This window comes from Typopeltis vanoorti, chromosome 8 (assembly GCF_054136105.1).
Source record: "Typopeltis vanoorti isolate ZY-2024b chromosome 8, IOZ_Tvanoo_1.0, whole genome shotgun sequence".
NCBI lineage: Eukaryota > Metazoa > Arthropoda > Arachnida > Uropygi > Thelyphonidae > Typopeltis > Typopeltis vanoorti.
Genome location: NC_143556.1, coordinates 95,841,344 through 95,867,430, shown reverse-complemented (window position 1 = coordinate 95,867,430; position 26,087 = coordinate 95,841,344). Strand labels below are relative to the sequence as shown.

At 35.6% G+C, this 26,087-nt stretch overlaps 1 protein-coding gene across 1 annotated transcript in view; it reads right to left on the bottom strand.

Moving 5' to 3' along the window:
- The window catches only part of LOC150104205 (neuroligin-4, X-linked-like), a 197,520-nt gene that overhangs the window by 19,259 nt on the left and 152,174 nt on the right, over nt 1-26,087 (bottom strand). Inside the window, exons 3-4 of the mRNA XM_090396429.1 lie at nt 17,814-17,999; nt 14,111-14,900 (exon numbers count right to left, since the gene is read on the bottom strand). Of these exons, the coding sequence (XP_090252555.1) occupies nt 14,111-14,900; nt 17,814-17,999 (976 nt within the window). The remainder of the gene's footprint in view (nt 1-14,110; nt 14,901-17,813; nt 18,000-26,087) is intronic.

The following is a 26,087-nucleotide window of genomic DNA, read 5'->3' as shown; positions in this document are numbered from 1 at the left end:
TCTGCCCCGTTTTGCAATATGCTCACTGATCTTAACTGCCTGCCATCATCATCTCAAGATCCCTACCCGCGTTAGAGTCCTGCAGCGCGGTTCAGTCCCATAATTTGTAATCTTTTGATCAAGAGCTGGTCTCATTCAGAAGTGGTGTGGTTTTCCTCTGCAAGCTCGGATTTTTGATCCCGTAAAACAAGCAGACATAATAGAAAAATGCATGCAATTTACATGCAATGTACTGACCTCAGAGCCTTAGCTGCTTCGGCTGAAATTCCATATATCCAATTAACCAACCAACCTTACACTTTGTCACATTAAACTTTTAATCCTTATTTTTTGCCCATAATGTACACCTGTACATCGCCTGTGTTAATTGTTATCTTCCTCAGTTTCTTTGCATTATCTGCAAACTGGATATTTTTCCTCATATTCAGAGGTAGACATTGATGCTTTAGATCAATTTCTGAAAATTACTTTATTTCTTCTGTTTCCTGGATTTCTCTTTTAGTGATCTGAAATTTAATGCTTGGTGGTTATTTCTTAAAACCAGCAATATCTGCAGTTTATTAAAACCAACTTCACTTGATTATTGTACTATGTAATTAATGAAAAACAGCGAGGTATCCTTTTAGTATTTTCCATTCAGAGTTGAGAGATTTCTTCTCAAGGAGGCATTCTGAAATATCCAGGAAGCTAACGGCCAGGAAGAAAGGCTAAGGAAGCTTTATGCAAGTCCGTCAGGTGCACTGAAAATCAATCTCCTTTCTATATTGTAATCGAGTATCTGAAGTGACTATTTGAGCTGATATCAAATAGACTTAGAATTCTTTATTTTCACTAAGAAATTCTGTGTCCATAACAATGACCACAGATGTAATTGCATTGACGCCTATGTATTTCATGTTAATAATTTAATGAACAAGGGGAAAAAAACAAGAAATTTCAAAAAAAAGGGGGCGGGAGAGAGGAAATATCCGAAAAAAAAATTCTGATATGAATATTTTTGGAGTGCTATCTGAGAAAACACAACAATAGGGGCAAAATATTTCATAGTCTGAAACTGCCCATGATGTTTTTCTTTAAGAGCGCTTTTGAAATTTAACAAACCTTAAAACAACATGTAAGTGCGATGTAATTTGACTAACCGTTGTTTCAGATATTGTTAGCTATAGCCAGTTTATTTATTTATTCGTATGGAGTTTTTTCCCCCGTCCCTATTGGGGCGAGTTGAACCCCCACCTCATGGGGGGGTTAAGTATTTATGGCTGTAGATCCGTGTGTGTTCTCGGGGCCAGTTTGCCTGCTTGCGGGATGAAAAACGCCAGATAAACTGACGGAACAAATCCTACTGCCCGCGCCCAAGACCGGCTAACTTGGCTATGGTTGAGGAAGATCCTCAAATTCCTCACGTCTTCGACGGGAATCGAACCTGGGACACTCCTTCCCCAGTCATATGGTTGCGAAGCGCACCGCCACTAGGCTAACCGCGCGGACGGCTGTAGCTAGTGTCTATAATATACTGGCCGTTTTTGACTTATGTATTAGAATATGAGTCAAATTTAAGACATATTGATTTTGTATTCTTTTGTCTTATTTTGCTACTGAAACGAGCCTACATGTCTTTCTAATTCAAAAGACATAAAAACGTTGCAGTTCACGTGTATATTACTCACATATTACATCACATGCACTATATGACGTGGAAGAAAACCAGATGTTACTGTAAAAGATGAATCCACCAGTATTCCTGTGTGATTGAACGTTTTGTCAATTGTATTCCACAAAGACTGAGAATACAGGAAAGTTGCCAATCACTAATTAAGGTCTGTGTATGTCAAGTGACTTACATTTTTCTAGTCTGTCTAAGTGGATCTTGGGGTACTACATCATGCAGTTTAAAGTGTATATTACTTCACTTACTTAAGAAAAATATGCTTTCATTAGACTAAATCCTCCGTTATTTCTGGCTATTTGTTTCTTTAAGTATTAGGTTAGTTGTTTCTTTTAGTAATAGCATTTTACTTGGACTGTGAGTATATTTAACGTTCTTATATATGTTACCGATCCAGTAACCAGCTGTTTTCTTCTTAGTATTCTTGTATTTGAGAGAAGGAATAGCGTATACAGATAAAAATTTCATGAGTGCACCTTAATTAACTTGGTGCTAAAAAAAAAGAAAAAAATAAGAAAGCTTAGATAAAAAGCGACACGTGGCACAGTGAATTAACTTGTATTTTGTGTGACGCTGATGCACCAGACAAAACAACTTTTTGTGTTGTTCAATTGCCTTGTTGGAAAAAATAGAAAGAATACTTGTTCCTATAGATCAGACTCTTCTTATTCAAGAGTTTGAACAAAAGAATAAACTGCATAAGAACTTGACATTATATTAGTTCAATTTGTTTCAAATCACCTTTTTCAGCCCATGTATGTAATTGAATGCAACTGTTTTTTTTGGAATATAGGATTATATTTTTAAGCAAAAACTCAAACGTCAGTTTGAGTAACGAAGGAATAGATTTAGACTTTATAGTTTGTAGCATTTTCCACGTAAGTCGTAAGCACTTATTTCTGAATGGAACGCAACAAAGAAGAGTATCAGTACTGGAAGGAAGTGTTTAGAAGACAGGAAAGGAAAATCAATTATATCTGTACATATCATTCATGTTTACTCATATCTGAAACAATTATCAGTAATATCATTGTAGAATCCTGCGAATAAATTGAAGTAAATTTTAATGAAATGAAGCTATCGATTTTTCAAATATTTTAGGAAATGTTACAGTCTATAATAATTTCGTTTGTTTACTTCGCTGAAACGAACTGATTCTATGAGTCAGGAAGGAATACCATAACAACATATTGTTTCCATGACAATAGGTTCCTCATGTGCCAGCAGAGTCGGTTTCTTTGTTAGAATCTAGCTTGTGGCATAAATATGTCTACCATGATTTTTAAATGGGCACGCTACGCACGCCGAAACTCTGATTAAATGATAAACGTAATTATTTATTTCTTACTATTTATATTTTTCTTTCTCTAATAAATTTAAAGAATTGTTTTCTTAGTAGTTATGATTTGTCAAATGAACTTATTCAAAGAAATATGCTGGTTTACGTGTGAAGGAAAATCATAAGAAACAGCCGCAGAATCAATGAAATATTGAAGAAAATAATTACGTGAACCCATGACAAAAGAGGATGAGACGAGACACGAAGCAATGACTAGCGAGAATCTTCACTAAGAAAGAATGATGGACTCCTGGCGAGAAATGACTCTGTTGTTCGGAAAATGATGAATAGCCTATTTTAAGGCTTGGGAATTTACAAACAGCAGGCTTTTCAAGAAAACTACACAAGGAAACGGATTACACATTTTTTTGATATTTTAATACGTTAAATATTTCCATTTGTTTCATTTAAATGCCCTTTAGTATTTAGAAAATAGTTGACCCAATTTGGAGAAGGAAAAAAATAACAATTATTATTAGCTTCAGCAATCAAACTGTATGTAACTTTCTAGAACACTGTGATTGAAATAGAATTAACGCATTGCTGTTGAATTCTAATTGATGGAAACAAAAATGCAAATATTTCAACGACCTTAAGAGGCAAAACTATTTATCATAAATAAATTAATGGAATTTTATACAGACAGTTTTATTTTCGTTAGAGAGGCTCTAGGAATCGGAAAAAATATAACTGTTGGAATTCTGGTAAAAGTGCGCCAATTGTACATATGGAATATGAACATTGCGGTTTATAGTGAATCAATCTGCTTACCAAATCTGATTGCGTTGTTCCTACTTTGCAGATAATCTCCATGTCAATCAGAACGGCTTCTCTATCTCTCTATGTGCGCGTCTGTATGTTTGTGTGTGTGTATATATATATATTGTCCCCGGTTCCTATTATGCTGGTAGTCGTTGATAATATGGATTGTTGAATTACATATTTCTTTCTTTATTGGACCGAAATGATTCGCATGGCATGCAACTCGTGGTAGTATTTGAGAAGAGCGTATTTTAATATACGAATTGAAATTGGTTGCTTTATATCAATGAATTTAAGATATATTGAGAGAAAATCAATTGGGTCCTATGGTTATGGAAACATAATCATCCGTGCAATTGAATTCTCGGTAGGATTTTATTATCAAATTGCATCGTTCCGAATAAAGTTGGAATATTGAAGTCGTGCTGTTATATACTTTGGATAGTTTCCTAACAGTTATTTTCTGAAATAGGTAGACGTATCTTGTGGTATCATTATCCATGCATCATTGGGTTTCTTACTCGTCTCTTTAATGTATCGTTAGAAATATTGTTGGAATCATTTGGCATATACTGTAATTTAATATTTTTCTCTTTCTTATCAAATATATAGCTCGTAGGTGTGGTTGATTTCATCTCACTTATAAACACGAGAAGAAAGCCCTCCGATCTTCATCTAAGATCGGCTATTTCAGTAAGTGGCCCTTCAGGCACTCAGTGGTCAAAATACTAGAAGCTTTCTCATGATCAGTGGATTCTACTAGTAGCATAGACGAACAACAACAACAGTTACTGCCTATAAAACTGACATACTACCTCTGAAATATAGTGTATGCGTTAAAGTATATGTAATAATGGGCAAAGGCCGTAACTTGATGACTTTCAACGAGGAATGTGAGCCGCATGGATGATAAAAATCTCAAAAATATCCCTTCTGTTAGGATGGTCACATGCAGCAGCATCTAAAGTATATGGCTAATTGTGTTATAAACAGCAAACGCCAAATCAACATCGATCGCGTGGCAGAAAAGAAAATAGTAGTGTGCCAATAGTGCCAAAAATGTGTCAATAGTAGAATCGCACAGTCAAATGACTGTGCAATTCTACTTGGCTGTAAAGGGGATATACTGAATATCTGAAAGTACCATACATCGACCCTGTCCGAAAGTGAGTCTGGTGGGTCGTCCACTGCAAGTAGCACTTGCAGTAGACTTCCTGCGCTTCCATCTCATTATAGTCTCACTGACTGTTGACATGGGATGTCCTAGTTTATCCTACCACAATGCCTCTTTCAAACTCCTTCAGTTCCTTTCTTGCAGCAATTTCACCAGGACACAGTTCCAATGACTTGGACGCATCATATCCCTCCAATTTATACCGGCCAAACACGTGACTCGTTACATGGCAGGATGCACTTTGCCCATGGGGGGGGGGGGTCTGTTAATTACTTGCCAAGCAGCGTATAGTAACAGTTAAGACTATGAAGACATCACCAAGGAAATTTTTAATTTACAGTCGCCTGAAATATCGACTGAAAACAAAGGTTATTCCAATTAAAATTTTATGAAATTTAGTGTTCAGTTACCTTTCGGAGGTTATTGTATATTATTTTTTTTTTATTTATAAGAAAATGTTTTCAGTACTTTTGTGTCTCTTGATAATGATTTTACGTCTTTTTTTTTTTTTAATATCAAGCGAAGATAAATTAGCTACTCTGATTGACGGAATACCACAGAATTGGAGAAACCTTGTATAGAGTAATTAATTCCATGTAGTATTATTTCATGCTGACGGTTACGACAAGAGTATAGGGATACCAACGCAAAGCGACAATTGGGGTCGACAAGATTACGTTTCATATCATGCGAGCCAGTAATTGGTGGAATGGTCAGACATGCATTTTCGTAACTCACCAGATCTTATTTCCATTGCATTTTTGGACTACGGTGAAACTGGATATTTGCTACTAACAGTAATCGCTAAGGGAAAAAAAGGAACTGCAGGATTTCATCCAGTCCGCCTAGCGCAAGATTCCTGTGGAGTGTCTCATTCTTGAAAGAATGGCCTTGCAATCGAGGTTAGTCTCATGCTCGTGATGGTGTGTACTAATTATTCCCAAAAGATATTCTCTTTGTACTTCCATTTCCCTAAATCATCGACGCAGCGCATGCAGTTCAATGCTGTACATTCTAATGTTCATACTGTCTAGGGCATTTCCACGGAACAGCTACAGCACAGGCGACATGGAATTGTTAGAATATGTCTTCTGAACAATATACAAGCATTTTCATCCACGCACCCTCCTCTTCCTTTGATTTTTATGGTTTGCTTGACTGTTTATTGAATGTGCTAATTTAGAATAGATCGGATCACAGATGCCTTTTCAACATAGAGTTAGTACAATGACAAACATCCATGCCCATGATGGGATTCGAACCCGCAACCTCTTGGTTAGAGAGCGGATAGGCTAACCACTCGGCCAACCAGAATACTTTTGAGAACATTATTCTCAAAATTCTTTTGACAATAGTAACTGTACTGCAATCGCACACAAGCTGAGTGATGACATTTTATGACAATGTGATATATCTCACTGGATATTGGTTAACTCTATACCATGCCTTGTTTCCATCATTACACAATTACAGACATTTACAACGTGTACTTCTTTTTTATACTGTTTTACATTTATGGTTTGCCATGGCTGGTATAATTCGAGAAAATAAATACGTTCCCCAGTACTTTTTCAACATAGTGTATGTGTGGAATAAATATGTTTTTTTTTTTTTTTCTAATTTCTTTATTTACTTTATCTCTTCTAATTCGCATTTGTTCTTTCTAATTTTTAAATAATCGAATGACTGGAACACCGAATGAAACATGAAATTCCTAAAGAAAATTTTGGGCAAATTCATTTTTCTAAAATAATTAAATGTTGGGCTCAATTTTCGTTGATATATTTGAAAATAAGACACCATTTTTCTCTTTGATCGGAAATTGGAACTATTGGATAAACAATACTCTCTTAAATACGTGTTTTGTCTACTTAGGTGACAAATACTGTTCAAACAGGAAATGGAATCCCACCATTTGGAATAGGCAGCGTACGTACCTAACATTCTCCACGTGTTAGAGCACTGTCTTTTCATCACGTACAAAGGCGTAAAAAAAGGCTTGTGCCAAGTGTATGGCATGCTCCAGCACACACACACACCACACACACACATGTACTGTACTGCATTTCGAGACGATGTGGTGTTTACGGGAAATCGCGCTAGCATAAAATACGTGCAGCAGTTTAGGAAGCAACAACACATAAATAGAAACAGAAGCAAAGGGAGAAGAGAACTGGCGAATAGTTAAAAGCAGAAGATGGCAAATTAGATGATGAGAGAATTGGAGTTAAAGAAATGGACGAAACTCTACATAAGAAACTGCAAGCGAATAGCGTAATGGAAAGGGTGCCATCAACAGAAAGCAATTTAAACAGAAGAATGCCAGGAAAGTATAACCAAACGGAAAGAATAAAAAAATAGAGAAAAAAAGCCGAACTAAATAGTAGCAACAATGAACACCTGAGCAACAAAAAGAAGCAAACTAAATATGGTATTGCGAATGTCTCTCTGTAATTACATCATCTGAGCCAGAAAAAATTCTATTATAACCAACTGGAAAAAAACTAAATATTCACTGTGTAGGGGGGGGGGGGGAACAAACTTTCCATTTGTTTGTTAAAAATAAATAAATGAAATTTTTTTCTCATTTGTTTGTTTTTAATCACGCAATAATTTCCATCATCCTTGCAGAATCTCAACAAGAAAATGAAAGCAGTTGTAGCAATGTTTATTTGATTATAAAAAAAGAAAAATTGCCCTGTCCAAGGTCTGTATGAGAGACTTTCTGAAGTAATTAAAAATAAAAATAAAAATAAAACATCGAGGCCGTATCAGTTTATTACATAGATAAAGTGAAGAAGCAAGCAGATTCAAGAAGAAGCACAGACATCAGTTCGTCTAGCAGACACCAACTAAGCCCAGAGGCCGACAGCAAAAACAAACTAAAAAAAGAAATTAGGTTTGTTTCTTGCTACACAAGAACCGGTAACACTCAAAAAATATAATAAAACTAGAAGACAAATTGAATTTCTTTAAAAGACGAAATATCTTAACCAAAATGTCGGAATTCTTGCTTTAAAACGGGAGGTCTTTTCTGAAGATGAATACCCAACTTTAGCTAAACATTAATTATAGGAAGGTAAATGGATTCGTACAGAATTCTTTAAGCGCTTTCTATTAGAATTCTTAAAAGAATTTACTTTCTCTGATATTTGCCGACGCCAGTATTTTCAGTCACATCAACTTTTGCTGGAAAATGGTGGGTTTAAACGCTGAGCATACCGATACATGTTTTATCGGTGTTGTATCGTGATAAATGAAAAGTAAACTATATTGAAAAATCCCGAAGTTTTAGTATTTTGACCCAAAGGAGATCTTGGATTCCCAATCAGATGCAGGCTGTCCTAAAATTGAAAATAGATCGATCTTCCGACTACTGTTCAACCTAATGACACACTGAGGACCAAATTCCAGGATCTTCAGAGGAAAGAGATTCAAAAAAGGGGAATTTTTATCAGTTGAATCTAAAGAAAGGTAGGACAGTAATCCCAAGCTCTGTTGAAGTACTAAAAAATGAGAAGGAGTGTGTGTGGGGGGGGGGGGGGAACCAAGAGTGAAAAGATTGAAAGGCTGTTCTACATTTCCAATATAAATTTATCTTGCTCATAGAATGACAGAAGTTTGGTTTGTATTTGTGAAGGCCTTGCATTCGAGATTGGAATATAGACCGAAATAGGTCCGCATTCCATGCGCGCTCAGTATTTGACAGAGATAATAACATTATTCGGTTCTGTAACTGGCCTTATCAGTATTTGGTAAATGTACGGATAGGTGGCAATAACACGGTCGATATTGTTTTGGCGAAACATTACTAGCAGTGTATTGAATTTTAGCAATCACGTATCGCTTGATTATGATGGTCCATGGCAGATGACATAGCAAGACACATAGGTAGCGCATGCACAAATCTCAGGAATTTGTTTCTGCTCAGTGAATTGGCATCACGTTACATAACAGAAAAATAAATATGGCCGAATTTCATTTAGTACTGAGTATCAAATTCAGCAAAACAGGGAATAAATATCGTCCGATTGGATACTATGGATTGCTCCTGGTTGTAATCTGCACTCATCAGAGAACGAAGTTTGTTATTGATTTTTATGCATTGCATAATCGGCTTATAACATATATCAAATCGCTTACGTTATTTAAGTGAACATTTTAATAACTGTACAAATATGAAGCAAAACATTTAAATATTGATAATCTACATATTTTTGTGCTATCATTTACCGATATGCTAATAATCGATGACAAAATTCAAGGTAACTTATCACCGTGTCACGGTTGCCGTACACCGAAAATTGCGAGCTATTTTTTACTTTTTTTTATTCTTTTAATTTGCTTAACTAAATTTTAAATTCAACATTGACTCGTAAATAAATTGGGTGCTGTGTAGACATACGGGCGCGCGCACGTTGCTGCTCCCGTTTTTTTTTTTTTTTTTTTTTTTTTAAGTTTTAAAGTGGTTTTCACTCCTGTTTTTAATCTGAATATGTTGCAAGGTGATTCTGTTTGTCACGCTGAAGACATGTATGAATCGTCGAAATCGGCTAAGTATTATCCAAATTTCGTGTGCTGAAAGTTTTAATTGTTGCCACCAACAAGCAAAGAACAAAGGATGTCGCAATTTTTAGTCACCTTTCAGTTGCTCAAGGATTGATTTGATTTTTTTTTTTTTTTATGGCATAAAGATATCAACGGTCATACTGTGCCAGGATCATAAACATCAATGCCTTTGGCAGGATTCAAGCCTGCAGCCTCTTGCTGGAGAGCTGATACGCTAACCACTCGGCCAACTATGCCGGCTAACTCAACGAAAGAAATGCGAGTCATGAAGTGTAACAGCCTGAGGGATTTATCCTCTCACGGAAATCATATAACGTGCAATAAATGCCTTAGGAATCTCCAATTTACATGTACGGTCTTTCAGAAACAATCTGGCAACGTAAATCCAATGCAAAACGCGAGGAATGGAATTGCGTACACTGCAGGGAGAACAAAGAAATGCAATCATCCACAACAGGATATTAATTAACAACGCGGCGGATTATACCAGGGGTAAAATCAGACGAGGAGCTGAACAGAAGGGAAAAAAAAAAAACTACAGGTGAGTCCTATACTTAGAATTCTTTAAATATACTACTAGAAAACGGTAACTATAATTTAGCAAATGGAAGAACCCTTGCAGACTGTAAAAGATAACAAAAACAGTGTTAATTTACTAACTGACAAGCAACATAATTTGATGAGACATCCGAACTCCGTCAAGACTTAGTTCCTTAAAACAACAATATGAACTTTTAAATCAGCAGCAGCATAGAGAAGATTTTCTCTAAATAAATGGTTTCACTGAAACTTCCCCCTATAGAAAATCTCTCGAAGACGTAGTTTTAAAGCTTTTGAAGTGAAACAAACCTGGTATCTGATCAATGAGATGCTAGACTGTGTCCCCAATACCACCGCTTCTGAAACCATAAAACTTTATGGAAGACGCAAAATCTAGCAACTAGCGAAATCAAGGTTTTGTAGATGCCATCCAAGAACTACAGAGAAAGAGAAAGATCTCTGTAGTTCTCCACTCAGACAACAAGCAAAACAGACACCATGGTTCTCAACCAAAAGAGAAGCAGAATTACTCTCTGTAAACCTTCAAACCAAACAATAGCCCAGGAATCAATGATATCAGACCTAAAGATATTCAAACAACAGGCAGCTAGCCTAAGCCCGATCTTATTATCATTAGTAAATGAAATCTTAATCTAATGTAATAAATAAACCGGACAAATACTCCGTTAAAGACCCCCATAATCCCACCTATATACAAACATGGAAAAAGAAACTTAATAATTACAGACACATAACAACACTACAATTATCTAATTATGATAGAGCCGATCGTACTAAGGAAACTCGTAACATATACAGAGAACGTTCATATTATCCCCAAAACACAATACGGTTTTCAGAAAAATAAGGGAACAACATCTCTTATTAAATCGCCATGGTAGTCTTTATCGATTTGACTAAAGAATTTGACACACTCACACATCAAACCTTATTAGAAAAGTAAGACATTGGAATAGACGGGCACATGTGGTTTATAAACGACCTTCAAAGTAGAAAACGTCACACGTATCGGGTCAAACCGAAGTAGAGAGCTACCAGTGACCTGTGGAGTGCCACAGGGAGCTGTTCTCTCCCTAACTCTATTCAACATTTACATGCACGATATTAATCAGTAAACCTCAAAGGCAAGATATTACAATACGCATACGATACAGCTATAATATCCATCCATAGTAATGCAAGCATAGCCCAAAAATATTCAGCATCACATAAATCTGCTCACTGACTTATTCACCAAAAGCTCCATACACTTAAACTTAGAAAAAAACAATATTAAATATTCAGAAACTCACTGACTCAACCAGTTGATAATATATAACCATCCAACATCCACTCTTCAACATAAAAAACATACGGAACAGTAAAACTGCTACACTCACTCAGGTTGAAACAATACGATACCTTGGAGTTCACTTCGATGCAGATATGAACTGGAATAGCCACATAAACCATCTACAAAACAACTCCGAACAATAACTGGCATACTCTACAGGTTAAAAGACGTAGTCTCCACACACCCTGAAAGCACTAATATACAAAGGACTCTGCCAAAATATACTAAAATATGCTATAACAACGTATAGCATATTTTAGTATATCATTAGTATTATTTTAGTATCCGTTCTGTACACACTACAAACTAAATAGAACAAAGAGACTATACCGGCTTTATATACACTGCAATGTCAGAACACAAAATGCTAATAACAAAACACTTATGTCACTATGCAGCTATGCTGAAATATTATTTTGATGCCAACTACAGGATAACCAGAAATACCGTATAACTAGACCTCAGACAACTAATTACATCATACATCAACATAATAATTGAACCGAAAGGCCATTCACGACTTCTATATTTCATACTGCTAAATAAACTACCTTTTAAAGACAGAACCCATACAAACAACAGTAGCCTGAAAAGAGCCCTAAAGACATACGAATAGCAAGAACTACGCACTCTACACACCTTACAGATTTAATGAAATGCAATATATTAGTTCAGACTTTTCAGTTCTGTAACTCGTCACGGAATTCCTAATTAACGTGTGCGTATGTTTGGGAATTTCTTATCTTACTGGGATAAACAAGAACTAACCAATGTCATCCTCAGATAGGCTTAATAAAAGCTTCCAGGATGCAAGAAGAAACATTTGACCTCAATGAGGATCGGTACAATGAAAAAAAATCCATTTATGATAGCATTTAAATGCATTTTACATAAGTACATAAACACTTTAAAGCAAAATTTATACACACACCGATGTCCAAAACCTGAGGTCGAACTACATTTTTACCTATATAAGAAAACATTTTCATGACTACACAGCCAAATGTGGAAATAAATTTGTTGCCGGCATACTAATAAATTATATTAAACAACAGTGGGTTATAATTTTGCTGAAATTAAATTGCAATACATTTTTGGCAAAGTTATAAATTTCCTAATCACGTCGTTAAGAAATTAAAGTACAATGCTTACAGAAAACGATGCCAAGAGACATTTCAGTATGGAATATGCCACCCGAACTGCGATGCAGCTCTCACAACGTCGTCGCATGCTGATCGCCAAGTGATTCAGGAGTTCTTGAGGCAAACTCGCCCATTCCTCCTTCAGAGCAAGGATACGCGGCCTTGTTTGTTTTCTTGAGGGAAATTTCGAGCAGGAATGTGTCTCCCTATTGCGTTCCAAACTTCTTCTATGGGGCAGAGATATGGGGAACGTGGTTACCACTTGATTCGATAATATTCTCGGTCTCCAGAAGTATCTCCACTACTCGTGTACGATGTGGTGCCACACACACACTGCACCACATCCTACACTACTCGTGTACGATGTGGCACTGCCATTCATAAAAATGAATTCTTCACCCACAGCACCACTGAACAATTGAACATAACGTTGAAGAAATTCGTTGCAATATCGTTCACCAGTCATAGTCCCTTTTTCCAGCACTTGTAGCTCTGTACATCCATAAGTATAATACTTCCCGACACCATAATCCTAGCACTGTCGTATCTATCCTTTTCAAGAACATTCTCGCGATGGTAAGCAGTACTGCCCACTTTCACGCCAGATCAAGTGTTGTTTAGAATTGGAAGAAAAAATACAATGACTCCCATGTGTAAAGAGTACATTAACCCATTGGTGTCTTGTCCAATTTTTATGGATACAACCACTGAAAATGTGCTCTACGACGAGCTGTGGATAAAGGAACACAGGCTATAGGTCTTCCGGTGTATTGACCTACTTGTCACAGACAACTTGCCCCAGTTTGTCAAGATATCCACATACGCTTGAATGGAGCCGACTTGCAAGCCGGCTTGCCGTGGTGCGTCGATTACGTTTTGTTGTTGTAGCCAAAAATCTCTCTTCCTTCTCGATGGCGACCTCTTAGCAAACTTTTGGAACATTCCATTGGTTTGAAATTGTATCCAGGCCCATAGCCTGGATACGATGCTATGAGAGATCCAAAACTCTGGCAATATCAGTAATTCTGTGTCTTTCTTCAAGCTGTCCAATAATTCTTTCCCACGTGAAATCATCTAGGGATATCTTTGAGACCTTACAAGACATCCAAGTTGGCAACTTTATTGAGTCACGAAAAACCTTCATTCAAACTCAATTCGCTTAGTGCAGCAGTTCATCCTGTTGACTGCTATCACGTGATCCCTTTGGGCGCAATTCGAAAATTTGAATGTCTGCCCGCTTTCTACTCGAAATCGTCAGGTGTACGAATTTTCACAAGCTGATTCGTCTGAATTTCCGACTATAATCTTCAAAAATAGTGTTTTGGACACCAGAGTATGTACACACACACACACACACACACACACACACACACACACACACGCCAATGATATTAAATATAATAATTATTTTAAAAAATAATAATAAATCAAAATAGCGTAACTGTCTATGTGAAGCTTCTTGAATATGGCAGAATATGCTGTATATAATATTATTGTAATTATTTAAAATATAATAATAATGATTAGTCAGTTGAAAATGAGAGGAAATATTCTTTCTACTTACCCAACCTTTGCGAAGTTTGTCCAGTACGTCATAAGTGCCTCAGCCATTGCTACGTCCAAACGTGTATAATTCCCGGAAAAATGAGCTAAAGTGCCAACTAAAGGTGCTCCGAATATGTACTTTAAATCCTCTCCTTGAATGCAACCTCGCAGCGGGTAATCTCCATTCTCAGCCTTGTAAGTGAAAACGTAGGAAAATGCTTTGTGACGTCCTAAGGCGTGGTAATTAGATGACCTGATGATGGGGGCTACTATGAGGGCATCGCCCAACGCGTCGATAGTATTTTCCAGGATAGTCACAGCATGCTGAATGGGTCGAGTCCAATCTGTGTATTCATTCACAATCGTTAGAAATATTTCTTGAAGGTGATAGTTGAAGATGTTACGGACAAGAGTCCTCAGAAGTCGGTCACGGCGATCGGCCTCGATCCCGTAACGTTCCTCCTGCGCCGATATCTGAAAATAATATTCCCAACGAGTCACTCCGTAAAGAAGGTCAAACTGGCCGTACTGTTCCTCGGCGAGCTCTTCCATCATGGCAGCTGGATCACTTTGTATCACAATACCGTCCACCGTGGGACCATACGCCGTCAGATAGTCGGGGACTGTCATCTGAACCCTCATGATTTCCGATACAGACCGTTGTCGCATACATTCCAGAAGAGCCGATGTCTGCTTGATTGGACAGCCCAGCGTCCTGGCCAGCTGTTGTGTGTAGGTGATGGCTTCGTGTGCGATGGCCCAAGGACTGAGTGCAGAGCCACTCTGCATAATTACCCGATGAAAAAGACCTGCAATAAGAGAAATTGGCAGACAGTATATCTGTGTCTGGACTGTTAGTCGCAGTAACTTCAAAGGGCTCATAACCCATAGCAGTAATCAATCAATGCTAACATCCATTCTTTTGATAACTGTCAACCATGAGAGTTTCCTTTCAAGAAAAATTCCAAGATGAATTATTCACCGGGTCGATATCGAAACGAAAGTAGGGGAATCTGTTCAATGTAATTTAAAAAGCAAAATAGATATTCATAGATTATCTTGAGTCAGCCACTGCTTTAAGATATTAAAACATGCTTTTTTATTCTTTATTTCCTTAATATAAAATTCATTTTTTTACATTAAAATATAAATCGCTTACAATCAAGTAAGTGCATTTTATTATTTTCTTAATTCAGATAGACTAAGAAGTAACTGTTGTAATACATATCCACAAGGCAGAACGTTTTGAAACACGAAATATTAAATTACATTTCGGTTTATTATGCTAATAAAAATATCCATTTACTTCGGAGACGACTGGAGCTTTATTTTATAAGCGAAACGTGTGATCATCTGGTCTGTTCTGTTATTAGTGATTGATTACCGAAAAGTGACCTTGGTCCGAATACCGTCTGACGAAAATAATCTTTACAAATGATTTTAAGTTAAAGGTGAGTTAGCTGATCTCCAATGGAGGTAACAGGGTTAATCTTTCCCGAAAACCTCGGTTTTTGTTTCTGAAAAACAAGCAAATTGGTGCCAGTAGAATATACCCAGTAACATATATTCTACTGATGTGTTAATTGTGTATTGTTATTTTTAGTTGCTTAGTTTGACACAAATGGGTCAAACTTCAGTGAATCACTGCTGAAGTGAATCTTGGTTCCATCAAAAATAATACATTTTGCATATAATTAAATAGATTTATTTCTATTCAGCAGAACTACTTTCTGTATAGGTCCTAACAGTTTCATTTCTCACACTAAATCCTGGTGCAGCGATGCAGGTTGAATCGCATTCTGTTGAATGGAACCACAGTGTACGAATTCGAGTGGTTATCGCTTAGCAGTTTAGTACTCATCCTACAGTTCGGCTAACTAGCTCGTAATTCATGCCGTCCTTGAACCTACTCGAAGGCAGCCATGGCGATTCATATCGGCGAACACAACACTTCCAAAGGTAAACCAGACCATCAAAAATATGGCAACTGTCCTTTTGTAACGCAAAAATTCCCGAAAATTAAATTTCTTCTTCACATTTCCCGAGATATTTCCATGGTAGGCTTTCACGTGACAACTTTCACCAGTGCTCCGACTGAAGCGGGGGGGGGGGATGCTGTGAAAGTTTATTCAAATCTCTGTTTTTTTGGAAACGTATTTTGTTCCATTATTATATAAATACTTTCCTGCAATTCTTTATGGTTTTAATATATAATGTTACGGCCAGCTGGCTCCACTGTATGATGAATGTCCTCAAAGAATACTTTTTCAACTATTTCATTTATTTTTCAGATGACATTTTCATCTTCGCTATAGTCCACATTTGATGTGAAGGCACTTTAGATTTGATGAAACGGTGGGTTGTTCAATCTTTTTTTTTTTTCCTCAATAAATTTCCAAAATTGATGTATAATCAATTCATTATTTGTATTTTATAACATAAATTGAAAGCCAAACGGTTTCAACCTTAAAAAAGGTTGAAACCGGTCTGGGTAGTGACCTCTCCTCATAATGTAATTACAGTATTAAATCCCCTAGGGGCTGTTTTTACATTATGATAAAATATCAAGGATAGTGAGGGAACTTGTTCCACCTTTGCTTCGAGTTGCCTTGGTGTTGTACTACCAAGTGGTCATTTACACTTGGATTCGCCGATAGTTTTCCGGTATATATGAAACTCATAGGTTCGTAGTTCTCGATCTTAGAGTTTTGCTTACTGGCAGTTGAACAACAAGGGATTTGTATCCCCTTAATTATAATTATGAATTGAATAATGACAAATAACCAAAACGTAAGGCATTTTTGTCAACCTACTTTCACGTAAATGTGTACAATGATTGCAAAGTGAAGGGAACAACCAATGTGCGCTAAACTGTTTTTTTTAATTCAGGTATTCCTGGACAGCATAAGAACGCTGTTAAGTGAATGCATAGAAAATATAAGAATACGCCATTTTTTTAGAAGAAAAAAAAATCATTCTACATCTTGATCATCTACGTTTCCTCTTGTCAGAAAATGAGAACGCTTAACTTCTCCTTGTTTCACGAAATTAAAAAACTTCAGTGGCTCAATTTATTCTGAAAACAGTCTTAAAAATACAGCATGCGTGAGCAAAATTTAATACTCAAAAGTTTAATACTCAAAAAATAATCAAAATTTAATACTCAAAACATTCAAAATTATTAAAGTGCATGAGTAACGAACTTCTAGAAAGGCTTGATTGTTGGCGTTGACAAACTACAAGCTAAACTACCAAAAAGTCGTTTGATCTCTACAGAGCGAGATCGGTCATATTTCTAATCCACTCTAGTTCCAAGTTATCCACCCGCGCGCGCAGAATTTTTCCTGCACTAGTATAAACTATGATACATCGAATTCGAGCTAATATTAAAGTGCATGGGGGGAGATGGGACTCAACAATATTCAAGCTGGTTTCCAATAACCTGCCCAATTGAAGGATAGCTCTCAGCTCTTTCTCTCTTTCATGTACACGTTATATTATTATTATTATTATTATTATTATTATTATTATACTTAAGTTATTATTATTGTTACTTAATTTATTATATATCAGCTTTGGAAATAATACATCTTTATAAAATTTCATACCAAAATGATTTCATTTTAATGCTTAAATAGCTGATTGGTGTTCTTAATGCTTTAAAAGTTATTGCGTAAAATTATTATAACTTCGCATGATTAACAGTTTGGTATGTAACCTACCTTTTGCCATTGGAGATAGCATGAGGAAGTTGACACAAGCGGCACCATGTCCCTGGCCAAGTATAGTGACATTTCGTGGATCGCCTCCAAATTCGGCTATATTTTCCTGAACCCAGTGCAAGGCTGCCACTTGATCCATTAGACCGTAATTTCCCCTAGCGGATCCCTCACTGGCTGGTAAAAAACCTGACGAATTAAAAAAAAAAGTTATTTAAATATTGCCTTTTGGCAATTTCAAATACTTGGAATTTATTTTATCCAGTATCAACACATTGCTATATTATAAATATTATTCGGATTCCAATCATACTCAAATTTAAATTAGAACATATGATTAATCTACATAATATTTTACTATAAGCTTCCACTTATAATAAATTTTATTATAACCTGGGAAGGAAATATGTGATTAGGTCCGTTTTTATTCGAATTTCATACCTGTCAAGCCGCTGCAGGCCTTCAAGAAGCAGAATGGTAGTCTTGCACCCGGAGATAAAAATCATGGAGGTTGAAACGACATCACATGTGCATCTAATTGTCATATCTTTCCTAATCGTTAGACATGAAGGGTATTTATGAAATAAATTGTAGTTTTGGAACAATTGTTTCCAAACTTTTTACTTATTTATGCTGGTGACCTTTTTTGGTGTGTGGCGTGGAAAGCTAAAATGTTGCTTATTTTTAGATGTTTGTAGATCTCTGACAATATCGCTCGATTTGTTCTTTGGTCGGAAAGATCCTGCTAGGACAGGAAAAAAAAATATTTACAATTCATAATGAGTTTAATTCGTGTCTCATATTTGAAGCAAATGGGGATATGAGGTCAATATATTATATATCATAGCTTGAGTTGAGTTGCTTCGGCCATAATCCTAAAACCAACCCTTATTTCATTTTTATTTTCAAGTTTAAAAGAATATCCGTGGAGTAAGTCCGATTCGAAAATAGAACTTATGAAAGCAATAGCCTGCATCTCACCACTGAATAGAATTTTTGACACGTCCTTTGTCTACTTTGCCCCGTTAGCACAACCTGGTGTTGTGGCATGTAAGCATCATTTCATATCGGTCTCCAAGGAAATTACTTCATATTAGAAAGAGGAAATGTATCGCAGAAATATGAAACAAATTTCTGTAACTACTGAAGGACCTCTAGCGGAAGTAATAGGAAACGCATATCTTTGGTTCATCTTTCTCTCTCTCTGTCTATCTATTGAAATCACACACACACACACACACACACACACACACACACACACAATGTTGGGTTCATTACTTTCAACAAATCATAAAAATTTATATTTTTCCCCAGTGGTGTAATAACTGCGATTTTTGGTTCATCCCTCTCTCGTAAACAGGCTTTTGTTGTGTTCCCTCGAGATCTTTCTGTAGTAGTTACGCCGCTGCTTTGAAACATGTAGAATGGTATCTCAAATTACTGCCAACACATTATATATTCTCCGTGTATAATTATATACACGGAGAATATATGTTGCTTCTTACGTGTATAATTATTAAATGATAACTTGTACGTTTATTGTTGGCTTTTCAGACTACGACATTGTTGTGAGCTTGTCGTATCATTAATTTATTGATGTTGACGACATAGAAGAAACTCATGCAATGAGCACATCAAATGAATCCACCTTATTATAATTTTATTATGTGTTATTTTTCCCACGAGCATTTTTATTGAAAGTGTGTAAAAACCCAATTGTTTCAGCATATCTGCTACCGAAATCTTTACCTATGCTTCTTTGTATATCACTGCATACCCATCTTACTGGCCGGATTTCTTTCCTGGTAGTTAATATACGAATATACGTAGTATATACGAATAAGTTAATATACGGTAGTTAATATACGAATATATAATATACGACTAAAATATTTATGTCTTTATAAAATAGTATTAGGATTGACGCAAAGAATGAAGCTATCTAGAAAAAATGAGCGCAAGTTATGATTATATAGTCGTATCTTTGTTTCTTTCGTTGCAAATCTGCTACTAGAGTCATGCATATATATGGAAGCCATTATACCAGAATGGCGATAATAAATTCTAATAATAAACTAATAATCGTAGTTTCTTATTTCTTCGAATACTGTCTTCAGAAAGTACTCATGTTAGCCATCAGTAATGTTTTTTCTTGACTTGAGATTTGTAGAATACGAAACTATTAATATGCAAAAGAGATAAATCACTCTCCTTCTGTCTGTATTTCATGATTCGCATATTAGAAGACTTCAGTGAATTGCTAAATGAGAGAAAATGCATATTCATTTGTTTATCTACCAAGGAAAGTATATAATATGGTCGTAAATATATTTTCGGAGTTTCTCCATGTGAATTTTAAAATAGGCCATTGGTTTTCGTAACGAAATAACGTGTTTCTTTATATGGAAATACACTGTTAATACAGAAGATTGGGATTCGATAAACAATAATAATAGATCTCCAGCGCATATTAATGAGGTAATAATGCACTTGCGTCGTCAAGAAATAACAACAACAACAAACAAGTGAAACTATTATATGTACATATTCAGTCTGAGAGCTAATACTAACTGGAAAGCAAACGGTGGCAAATTCATTACTGGCAAACACAAACCTTGCTAAATCTGTTTCTGTGAACAGACCGGAAGATTCAATGAGAGCAGTAAACTATGACCCTTTTAAGCTTGTTATTGGCATAGCGAATACAGTGTTCATGTGCAATATGGACATTGAGGTTCCACATCAACAAGCGGTCATAATGACTTGTTTAACTGCAGCACTAAATAAAATGAAATACGTACTAAACACTTCACGATTATTACTTCCCATTAATATCGGAAAGGTCATTTGCAACCAAAATTGCTTCAGAGATTCCGAGACTGTTCTGTCCCGACAATAGAAATTAATATCGTCTGGTTGCTGAATATCAAGACCCTGTGGATATCCATCGTGGATAACTACGTATTCGTTTCTGTCAAGAAACGGGTTCGACTACGTTCGATGTTTCTACACTCATCATTTTCATTTAATTATCCTGATAGGTCCTGTATAAACTGTTCTTCGGAGAGAGATTGTATGGAATTAGAATTAATGTAGTTAGGGTGTTTTGTCTGTCAACTTGATTTATTCTTAAATCTGTATGCTTTGTTTGTGTAAGGAAATATCATAATGCACAGAATTATCTCTGTCTGAGATAGACGGAGATATTTCATTGATAATAACTCAGACTTCATTGATAATAACTAGTAAAAGTTTTTGTTGCTGATGGAATTTGAATCTCATATTAGACCAAGAATCGTTTCAGTACCCCAAGTAGGCGTTGAGAAAAATAAAGAAACGATCATTCTTTGTCCAGCGACCACTAGCAGTATTCCTCATGATTCTCCTAGACCGAAGCCATAAATCAGAGTTGACAACCCACCGCTTGCGAGCCACAAGTGGTTCTTTCATAAATTTTTGTCTATTTTATTTCAAGTGGCTCGTTTGATTGCTTGTGCAAGTGCAGATTTTTGTATATTTATTGTTAGCTCTATGATGATAGTAGTATAAAAATGTATCAGAAAAATCTTTCGAAATGTTTTCGAATTTTAAATTTCTTTGTTTCATCACATAGCGCGAGGCACGATTGGAGGCCCAATTCGTCCAATCGGTGTAAGGCCAGCCCTGTTCGAAAGTAATGTTCTGTGGTTCTGTAGATACCAAAAAAGTAATTTGATTAATGTTTTGCTTGGGTTAAATTCAGATTCCGTACAACTAAAGAATAAACGAAATCCCTATGGCAACACTGGCAGCTAGTCAAGTCATCTGCTTGTGAACCAATGCTCCAATTTTATAGCAGACGTATGCAGCATATACTTGCTCTATATAAATAGTCGAAACAGCCTAAATCATAAAAAAATGGAACAAAGCTGAAAAAATCTTTGTATTGATTTGGTTTTATATATATATATAAGATAATAAAAATTGTAAGCAAATCAGCTGAAATATCCTTCTAGTCGAATTTGAGTTCTCCTAGACTTGTGAAAAACATTTTAAATTTGTTAAATAATACTTCCAAATTTTATCCTTACATATCCAATTTTCATTGCAAATGCCAAAACCATTTGATGTATACTTTGTTTCCGGTCCATTCCAAGAACTAATATAACAGACTAATACTGTTAATCCATTGTCATCAACTTTAATTGCCTTCGTAAAGAACGAAAGATATTTCTTTAAAAAAAAATTAAGAAACGCAGACATCTTTTGAAAACAAACAGATCCGTTTGCTACGGCAAAATCCGATTATTCTTAATTGTCGCATTTTTCTTCCATATTTTCTGCAAATGTGTTGCACGCCGCCCTTTTAGTGAAGCGGGGGGATGAGAAATGGATTCCCTTATTAAAAAAAAAAAAAGGGTAGAATGTTCACAACAATCACAAGGAAAAAAATTATAATATCAATGCGTCCCTTTTGATCGCCTCTCCGGATTATAATCTGCTAATAATCACCGCAGCAAAATTCACCGCGGGGGAAAAGAATGTTAAAGAAATACGATAATCAAGTAAGTGTAACTCAAAAATAACTTCTGCTTCATCACCAAATTAGTGGCTCTGGGATTCTCTCAGGCAGATTCGTTAAGCGGATTACTTTGTAATCGACAAGGCAGATAGCTTTTGATTTAAGCCTACCTACCCCATCAATTTGGCATTACGTGCTGATTAGAAAGAGAGGCAAAGACGGTGATATGAAAAATAAACGTGTCATTAGATGAACTTTTTTTTTTTTCTTTTCCTCCGACTGGTGATGATAACCAGACCAGCCCAATATGCCAAACAGATACAGGAACTGGTCACATCCTTTTTCTTTTGTATATATTTTAATTCGGAAACAGTACTTAATGAAGCTATTCTGATAATGAAATTCTATGAAACTAATACAAAATAAGTTCTACAGAAGCGAACTCATACTCAATTAACTCTAGAATCTATCATTAGTGAGTTGTAATATTGTTGGCCTTGGGAAACACGATTTTTTTTTGTGTGTGTGTGTGTGTGTGTGTGTGTGTGTGTGTGTTTACGGTCTTCTTATAATAACCTCTCGCCATAAACACTCAGTTCCAGTTATTGTTAAATATCACTTTATCAATAGTAAAAACAAGTCTTTCAAATGTGCACTAAGCGACAAAAATCGTATTATTATCACCTTGCAATTTAGTATAAGAATAATTCGAAAAAATACTATATCAACAAAGCCAACTGATCTTTATTATTTGGTGACATGTAAATACAATAAAAAAAAAAACAGATCTAAGTGAAGCAAAAGGCTTCTACAGTTTATAAGCAGTTACTTGAACATTATTTCCATTTTTAGATAGCCAATTCTAAATTGCAGGCAACCAACTACCATTCTTTTTTTCTCAATCCCAATTAAAGATTGCTAACTTGTACCAGATATTACCTATTTTCCATTTTTCCTTTCATCTTAGGCTCAGTGACCTGTTACACCCAAGTAACTTGGCATCTTAGAAACTCTATACTGCCTATGATTGGATTGGTTAATCCTATCTACATTGTCTGTTGTGGCTGTAAATTTCCTGTATTGTCTGTTCGCAGGATGAAAACCCTCCATCTCCGTTTGAGACCGGATAACTCACTCGAAAAGCCATGGTAAAGGGGTCTTCGCGTCTTGGACAGTATTCGAACCCAGGTCCTTCCAACCAAAGGCATCGTCGAAACCGATTGAGCTACGAAGACTCACCACGCATTTTTTCCCATAAGGTTTATTTATTCTTATCCCGCTCACGTTGGTCTAAACACTAAATAAGGAATATGGAAAAACTCTCTTTAGGGGCGTTTTTTAAATCAATTCAGGTCTTCTTTAATTGAATGGTGCAATCCCCCCCCTCTGTTTTGGTTCAACTGTGCTGAAATTCTCAGATTTGATATTAAGAGCAACGTAAGCTATGCATATATTCTAAATTTGATTGAAATCGGTTTAACAAAGAAACCTGTGGCGATCTGCCGAGGTGAGAGGAAACTTTCACCACCTACATTTTGATCCAACTGTTATGAAATGCATAAGCTACCTTAAAGCAACCTATTCCTACTGGGTTGAAATTAGTATAGCAAGCGACTTCTGAAGGTGTCTGTGGAGGAATAAATTAAATATTTCTACAAATAATAAAACTTAAAATAGGAATTCCTTTCAATTCATCACGATTTGCACCGGAGCTTAGTCTTTCTCCCTTTGTCTCGCTCACTCTGTGTGTGTGTGTGTTGTCTCAATCACGGTAGATTTATTAGACAATCTCCATTAGGATACCAATAGAGCGTTTCTGACAATCTTTGCCGAAATGGAAGCTATTCCGTGATTACAAGACACAAATTAAGCTATAATCATCTTAGTAGTTGCAGTCATCAAACAGAGAACACATAAAAGATACTTGAATTCATCTATTGAACATTTCCTGGGCTTGAGTAATAGCCCATTTCCGGACAGACTTATAGCCTGCTTGCTCACTCGTATGAAGCGAGGAAAGACAATCCACAACTCGATCTTTTGTTTACTGTAGTAAGTAACTCTCAGGTAGCAAATTTACTACACACCTGTGGTGCACGTTGCATTATTGATTCCCTTCATGCGAAATCCAATGTATATAAACTCATGACTTCCACGTTGTCCATCCTAGAGAATTTTTTTCAGAAAATAAGCAAAAAGAAATTTCTTTTTTTAATGGATATATTCTGAATTTATACCTAAATTGCTATATCAAAATCTAACCAACAAATAGAATTTTATTAATACCATATATTCATTGATTGGAGAACAGTAGTAAAACGAATGTAATCTTCGTATTTTCATTTTATTTTCGTATTATATCAATATTATTTCCATTATGTTCTTTTAAATACTCATATGATTATCAAATAGCAAGCTATATTTCTTCATAAGGTGTAAGTTATGTGTAAGTTATTTAAGTTATATAAGAATTTAAATTCGTTTTGTATTCGTATAAGATTTAAATTATAGTTGAAAATATGTTATATTCGTTTTTATTTTTATTTTTAGTCTAGATTAAGCAAACAATGCTAGTTTGTACGTGAAGTAGCTCCCGTGCCATACCATTTATATAGTGAAAATAAACTTCATCGCAAGTTACCCAAATATGATGATTTTAGAAAATCAATTTATTAGTTGCTTATACTAACGTAAATATGAATAAAAAATAAAAATACCATTTCCGGTCAAGAAAATTATATTTGATTCTGTCAAGCGTTTTTCTTCGACTATCCCCCCCCCCCTACACACACAAAAATCTGTAATTATGTAATTGTTTATTTTTTGAAATATTTTAAATAATTGTTTGACGTTTGTACACAGTCATCTTCTTAGTTTGATAATTATCTTGCGTATGTACAATTTGAATCTTAGGCCATCAAATGTCAGTTATTTCTGAAAAAAGACCACTTTAGTATGAAAACGCTAACGCTAAAATTTTTACTTTGTAATTATTAATATCTTCGTGTAATATCACACCACATCTGGAATACAACATTATCTTTACATGTTGAGTACTTGTTAGTAGCCTAATGAATGAATAAAATTGCCTTAAATACTCTTTTTCTGCCTATTTATTGATTTATGACGTTAATCAGTTCAGCTACTTTATTTCGTACAGCATAAAACAGTGTTCAGTGTATAAGTTGTGCACATTACATTGTCTGTAACTACAGTTTAGAAGGAAAACTTTGTGTTCGACACATTGCAAGAAGATATGGTACATCGTTTGCAGTGTAAATGATCGTAGCAGATTTTGGCGTGCGAGGTATAAAAATAACCTATAAATATTCCCCAGCTGTTCGTGTATGATAATTTGCATTTATTAATATATAATACCTGCACTGATTTGCATGTAAACAACAATTACTTGGGCAAACAATCATGAAGAGCCTTTGTAGCTCGTGTATGTTGACAGTTCGACTGCAGCTAAACATAGATAATGGTTCTTTTGCTAACTTATCGCACGTAGTTATGTATTTAAATAAACCGTAAAACAAACACCAATGGCTTTAAAATTTCATGGAGTAATCAACTGTCCACAAAATATTCTGTCTGTGAGAATAAATTTCCCCTAAACGTATATTGTAGATGATTAGAGTTGCTAAGGAAGAAGTAATCGGATAACTTCCTATAGCCATAAAAATGAATGATTTTAGTAGACTCGTCTCTGGTTACTTCTTGTTTGTCGTGAAGACTCAATGATAAATGATTATTGCTTACTTTTACTGACACTG